Genomic DNA, 7,557 nt, shown 5'->3' with positions numbered 1-7,557 from the left:
GCAGAATTCCTCTTGACTGAGCGTCATTCCACCCGTTGGCTTGACAGACAGCATGAAAGTGTCTCGCCCAACGGTCGAAAGAGAACTTCGACGGGAACTTGCTGGGTACTTGGGCGTGGGGGCCTCCTGTCACTGGAGCCACTGCAGCGCCGCCACGTCTTTCCGCTCCAGCTCCTAGTTGTGCCATCTGAAGCTGGAAACCGTCTCCTTCTTCCTCACAGTAGCCTCTCTGGCACCACCACTGTAAAGTCGCCTTTTGCGTGCACAAACACGTTCTCGAGATCAAGACCCTCCTTCTGCTGAGCCTCGCGCTCTTTTGGTCTTCTCACGGTTTCCTGTGCTTCTCCTCTGCAAGAGGGCAACCTCACTTCTGCTGTTGGCAACTGGAATAGGGAGAAGAGGAGAGTTGCAGCCAGAAGATTGATTTGAAGTCTTCTGGAGAGGGAAGCTGGAGAGAAGGCCAACTAGGTTGTTGAAGCTCCAAAAAGTCCGAAACAACTGATTTTGAATTTTCCAGAGTCCCCCTTTTATCCTTCTTTTCCATGTGCCTTGAGTTTAGCCAATCAAAAACATTGACATCAGAACTCCGCTTCTTTTCTTTTGGTAGTACGTAGAGCATGGAGCACGAACTTCGAATTACCGGCCCTCTCCTCAGCATACTTGAGTATTTTGTTCATGCATACAAATTTCAATCAGAATCACATACCCATATTTCAAGTAAATTACTTTTTAATAAATTGAACATATGTGTTTTTACTAAATGAGGGGTATGAAATTGGTTCTTCACTGAAAAAGTAATATAATTTGTTTTACAGTGTAATCAGCCACCTGAGCCTCGCTTCCTTGTTAACTTTCCATCCTTTTAGTCCACTCCAATGCAGCAAGCATTATTCAACAATCTTATAAACCAGAACTTGTTTAATTCTTTTAAAAATGACAGCTCGAAAAGCCCACAATTTATCGTCATCCAGTTCCAGCTCCGGGACCTCGGAAACCCCAGTAAGCAGCGCGACGACAGCCCAATCGACGAACAAAGTGAAGACTGTCACCTCATCAGCGGGGCGAAACCGTCGGTTCACACAGTTTACGGTCCCCCCTGTTCAGCGGCCGCAAGCCACCGAGAGGGTCAGGAGATCGCAGTCAAGGTCGCCCAAATTGAGGTCGTAGACGACCTCGACTACCAAGAGTGGGGGACTGCCAACGGCGAGACTGCGCCTGGGACTACTAGTGTGGGTAACGTTACGAGAGGAGGCATGACCCTTAACTTTTACGGGAATAATACGCAAAACTTCCATTTTTAGTGTACGTACTTATTAGACTCTACTTATTACCGCCGCTTGTATTTTATTAAAATACTACTAGACTGAAATTACCTGCATTTCTTTCTTCCCTTAGTCAAGCGAACATCGCTTGACTCAGGCATATTTCTTTTGCACTCATATTTCTTTTATAAGCATTTAAGGCTATGCAGCAATTATTTAGTCCTAAAGGGCGTCTATTATTCATTCAATCCTACAAAAAGACCAATTTTCATGAACTTTGATCGCTGCGAAGCTGTAAGCTGAGACTAGCTATATTGCGGTGCTCTTAGATTTTTTTGGTTTGGTTTTGTCGTCTGGCACTATTTTTGGCGTCGCATTTTTTCGCGTGATCTTTGAGCGACTTTTTCACGGTTGATTTCCTGTTTTCGGGTGACTCAAATTGTAATTTTTTAGCAATTACCTCTGTTGCTACAAAGGTGATTGAAAGATATTTGATTACAGGGGGATAACAGCAGAGTGGTTAATGCGTCAGTCTATTGCTTCGGAGATCTGAGGATCAAACCTTTTCATTTTCAATGGCAGTACCGGCAGTAACAATTTTTCCATTCATTTCTGTATCTGTTTCACTCTGTATTCTACAGCATAATTTATTGCAGTAGTAAGATGTTTAAGAGTAGTGCCTATTGAGGTGAAAAACTCATTTAACTTCTGCGCAACCTTGCAGTCTGGTGAACTTTTATTGAATTTTAGGCGCGAATTAGTGTCAGAATATTGTTATCTGCAAAAAATTTTCCGTATAAACCAACTGTTCGGCAACATGTAGGAAATTATGAGGTCCCCCTTTAAATGCTATATTTTTGTCATTTCAGAGTTTGGTTTTAGTCAGCCTTACTTCCCTTCAAACTTATCTCTGGGCAGTTTGAACCTAAATAGTTTTCTCCAGATTGTCATCAGGTTCATTTTTTCACATTCTATGAGCGTTGTTATGTTTCATTCAAATGTTTTTCGGAAAAACTGGAGAATTTTCAAGCAGCTTGTAATGATTGCTGAACTTGACAGGGGCAAACCAATCCGTTGTTTTTAGGAAACGATTATTGAATAAAAAACCCTTCGTCGACTTTGTGACAGATTAAAATGTTGAGAAAGCTTCATTATATTTCAACACTTTGGCAGCATTACTGATAAGCATGCAATCGGTAAAATGTACTATTGTCACATTGACCTTCCATTTAAACCGAACCGGAAATTGAACGATGAAACTTTAATGTTTTCAAACACTGACACTATAATTTCTGATATGCTGGTATATGAAATGATCTAAGCAAGAAACACTTGATTTACCCAAACGTGCTGAACCTGTGGTTGCTTTTACCGTTCATTGAATCATAATACGAATCTGTCGAGGACTGTCTTTTCATGTCTTAAATCGTTCGAGGACTGTCTTTCAATAATTCTAGGTCTAGACTAGGGGACCAATCAATTCTTTTGAATGGAACTTTATGCCAGCTCCTCAATATCTGTGTGTAAATAAACCCAGGCGGGAGCTGTAGTCTACATATGTTTATAAGTCTAATTTAATTATATAATATAATTATAATTTAATGAAATGATTTCAATTATATTAACTGCAGATTAGGAAAGTGTCAAGTTATGAATTAATTTGGTTCGAATAAACTGAGGTTATTTTCACTTGACTGCCAGTCTTTTTGCTTGTTTCGCGCCGAGAGTTCGCGAGAAAATGAAAGTTATGTTCAAGTCGTCTCGCCGGAATCTAGTATCGCCGCTGCCTACATTTTAAACCGGAGGTGTCATCAATGCATACCTGACTATAATTGGTTCCTAGTTCAGCTTGATTTATTCAAGCAAAATCTACGTTTTGTGGCGTAACAAGCCTTCAATTGTTTTTTTTTATTCAGAAATTCTCCATAAAAAAGACTTAGTTTGTTTATTCCTGTTTATTTCTGTTGATGAGTAAGCAAACTTAACACTTGATATGCACTCGTTTTTATCTCCTGGATTGTAAATCCACGTGGCAATTTCTGATTGGCCAGCCACCTTTCCGCCTTTTCCGCCATCAACCGCCACTCGGGTTCGAATGAGGCGCAGTTATGTGTGAGCCAGACTATTGCCAGGGAAGTTGCCCAGACCCTGTTCTCCGAGGTGTCCGGCTTGCGTCTATTGGCGAAGTAGTTCTCATCGAGAGGTGTTGAGAAATAGTCCATGACGAAAACCTAAATTCATTTGAGATATTTTAATATTTTTTCTATAACGCAACACTGGATAGAGTTCAGAGGTCAAAGTTTAAACTCAAGACATGTAAAAATCTGTGACAAATTTGAAGTGATTGAAGAAAACATTGACGCAAATGAGTAGTGGATAAAACAAGGAAATCAACCACCAGCCAAGGAAATTTGGCCCGTTCTCCAAACGCTAATCGCGCATGTCGAATAGGGCCAAATTTTACTACTTGTCGATTTCCTTGTTTTATCCACTACTATACATTCTCTCTATATTCGATCAAAAATCATTCGGAAATCAATTAAAATCAAAAATAAAACAAAAAATCAAAAAATCAAAGCAAAATTTACATTTCACTCTTTAAGAGCGATTCACTCTTATTCGGAGTGATCCCCCAGTAGAAAGATCGCTCTTTTTCACTCTTAAAGAGTGATTCCTTCTTTTTTTGATATTTTTAAAAAAATTTTTATACTTTTATTTTAAATTATCTGCACTCTTCAATAAATTTATATTCTCTTTTACTTTTTCTACATTTAACCCATTATTAATAAGAAATGATATAAAATTATAATATTTACACGAACAACTTTCCTCAGTTTGGCTAGTAACTAAAGGACTTACAGTCTTGCTTTGCCAACTAGGATTAATTGTTTTCTCACTCAAATCAGTGTAACTGCTTCGCAGATTTCTACTAAATCCTTTAGGTATATCTACATCTGGATGTTGTTTCTTTACATGAGCCCGTATCCCATCATATCTCACAACAGAAGCACAATATGGACAATTAACATTAGCTGAAGTACAACTTCTACATGTATACTTACTCTCATCAAAATCAGTTAGTGGTTTTATATAATTACATTTATTAAAACTTCTAATTAGTACCTCTGGGCTAAAGTTAAGGTTAAGGTTAAGGTTAGGATTAGGGTTAGGGTTAAGGTTAGGGTTGGGATTAGGGTTAGGGTTAGGGTTAGGGTCTGAGTTAGAGTTAGAGTCATAGATAGAACTAGCACCAGAACCAGAACAAGAACTAGAGCTAGAACTAGAACTAGATTCATTTTTTAAAGAACAACCCCATGGAGAAAAAGTTTTAGCACAAATACCACTTAGTAATATATTACCACACATACATTTATCAGTTTTATCTTTATGACATGATTCATTATGATATTTTAAAACAGCAATGTTTTCATATTTATAGTTACACTCTAAACATTTTAAAAGCATTTATAATAGGGCAAACTTTAATATTTACCTAATCATTTCGCAGATCGGTGTAACCGCTTCGCGGATAATATTTAGCCATGATTTCAATTGAATCTTTACTATTATCTTTAGATGTGATACACTCTGCTAAAATTTTATTTCCTAACGTATTGAGTGTATTAGTTTTACATCTCTTATCTAAAATCAATTCAAGGTCTAATTCTTTTTTATCTCTAACAAAAATTATAATCTCTTCTCTAAATTCTTCATTATTTCCACATAGTCTGGTTAAAAACTTCCCCCATTTCTATTAAAAATTCTCATCTCTTCATTTATATATTCTTCTTGTAGTTTTTCTAAGGGTGTAACAAGTTTACGTGCCCCATTAACTAAACTTTTTTTAGATAGGACTTTGTCCGTGTTTTTCACTATCAGTGAAACTGGTTCCCAGATCGGTATAATCCCTTTGCATATAGGACTTTATCCCTGTTTCACCATCGGTGTAACCGCTTCGCAGATCAGTATAATCATTTCCCATATAGGACTTTGTCCATGTGTCACCATCAGGGAACCTGCTTGGCAGATCTTCTCCATATCCAACGTTAAACAAAGTGTTTGCTCTATTCAACATATTGCTTGCACTCATTGCCACGGCTCCAACAGTTTTTATTATTGAATCAGGATAAAAATAACTAGCTACAACTAAACCCCAACCTATAATTCCACCAATATTTGATAATTGCTTTAAACCTTTTGCTTTAACCATCTCTTTTGTTAAAACATCATTCTGAATTTTAATAGTATTTAAAGTAAGAAATTTATTAAAATAATACTGATAATTATCATGATTATTGGTATTTCTATCTGTTGCATTTATCATGAGTGGTTTCATATATGCTATAAGTTTATTTATATCTTCTCTTTCTAATTCATCTTTCTTTTCATCTCAGAGCCTTTAAATCAAGAAAACCAACTCTTGAATCATATATCAATGTTCCTTTACTATTAATGATAATGAAAGTATTTTCCTTCTTATTATATTTAATTATACCATAACGAAGTTCATCTGAAATTCGAACTGTACGATTATAATGGTTACTATTTAACTCTCTAATTATTTTTACTTAAGTCATGTTCACATTTATATATCTCATTAAAGTTTTTAAATAGATCAAGTCCATTATAAGTTGTTAAAAAAATAGTATCACAACTAATTCTTGCTGTATTAATTATTTGAGCTGGTTTATGACACATTACAATCATTTGAATATTATAATGTCTACCTTCAGTAAAATAATAAGCCATATCCTTATTTAACCTATCACCCATATCATCAAGAACTATTACGCAATTTTGAAATTTATGCATATTATTTTTTGTGATCATATTTATATCAGATTTATTAAACACAGTATAAAACTTATTAGACTCAGGATCTATCCAGTCTCTGTCATCTTTACTCACTATAATTATATTTTTAGCTTATTCTTGGTTTTGGTTTTGGTTTTGGTTTTGATCCCGGTTTTGGTTTTGGTCTTGGTTTTGGACTGAGTATAATTTTAAGTATTGCCTAATAAAATATGTTTTCCCTGTACCAGTTCCACCATAAACAATAGTATGTAATGGTTCCTTTCATATTCAAATCTAACTAGACTCCTATTCATAAATCCACCAAAGCTTTCTTCTAGTTTTGTATATTTACTTGGTATTAAATCATATATTATATAACAAATTCCAATTAAGAAAATAAAAATTATAACTGTTTTACCTGTCTCCATTTTTATATATAAAATATAAACTTGATTTAGACTTATACTTAGATTTATTAAATTTATCATATAAAAATGCTTATCCTAACTTTTGAGGAAATCAATAATAAATTTAATATTGATAATAGTGCTATGAGCGATATCAGAATAAAAGATATAGGTAAAGATATAAGTCTAACACCAATTGAAATTGTAATGAGAGATCAAACTCCAGATAGTGTCGGAGAACTCAACCTGCTTCTGTAATTATACCCATTATTGTAAATCTGCATCCAACTGAAGGTACACATTGGGTTTTAGTTCTAAGAAGAGAAGGTGGTCCTGTGTATTACTTTGATAGTTTTGGTGTTGAGACCCCACCATTATTTTTAGAAGAATATTTTGATCTAGGCTCTAATGAAAGAATACAACAATATGATGATTCTTATTGTGGGGCTTATTGTTTATATATGATCTATCTTATTGATTGAGGATTTAGAATTAAAAGTGCTTTGAATATTCTAGTTAATCAGGTTAAATGTCCTGAAATATATAAAGGGTGTTTTTGTTTGGGTTGTAATGTTAATCAGGGAACCTGCTTCGCAGATGATAAATATAATGTTAATGATAATGCTAATGTTAATGTTATTGATAAAGATAATGATCTACGAAGTAGCTTTGCTAATAATGATATTGATAATGATAATGATAAAGATAATGTTAATGATAAACATAATCAGGGAACCTGCTTCGCAGATGATAGTGTTAAAGATAATGTTAATGATAAAGATAATGATAATGATAAAGATAATGTCAATGATAATGATCTACGAAGTGGCTTTGCTAATAATGATAATGATAATGATAGTGATGAAGATAATGATAGTTATAAAGATAATGTTAATGATAATCAGGGAACCTGCTTCGCAGATGATGATTTTATATATTAGGGAACCTGCTTCGCAGATCTATTTGATGAAAAACATCAAAAGAGTAAAGCTAATAACAATAGTCCTACTAACAATATCTCTGTAAATATAAAAGAAGATCTACAATCATGGCTAAATGATGATAATATAATTACAGAAGCTACACTCCCAGAG

At 34.9% G+C, this 7,557-nt stretch overlaps 1 protein-coding gene across 1 annotated transcript in view; it reads right to left on the bottom strand.

The window, feature by feature from the left end:
* Nucleotides 1-3,090: 3,090 nt before the first annotated feature.
* The window catches only part of LOC142349150 (uncharacterized), a 107,667-nt gene continuing 103,200 nt past the window's right edge, over nucleotides 3,091-7,557 (bottom strand). Inside the window, exon 25 of the mRNA XM_075400564.1 lies at nucleotides 3,091-3,493. Within this exon, the coding sequence (XP_075256679.1) occupies nucleotides 3,218-3,493 (276 nt within the window). The 3' untranslated portion in view covers nucleotides 3,091-3,217. The remainder of the gene's footprint in view (nucleotides 3,494-7,557) is intronic.

The sequence above is a fragment of the Convolutriloba macropyga genome, chromosome 11 (assembly GCF_964194025.1).
Source record: "Convolutriloba macropyga chromosome 11, txConMacr16.3, whole genome shotgun sequence".
Taxonomy (NCBI): domain Eukaryota; kingdom Metazoa; phylum Xenacoelomorpha; order Acoela; family Convolutidae; genus Convolutriloba; species Convolutriloba macropyga.
Note: the sequence above shows the minus strand (reverse complement) of the source record. Positions and strands in the feature narration are given on the sequence as shown.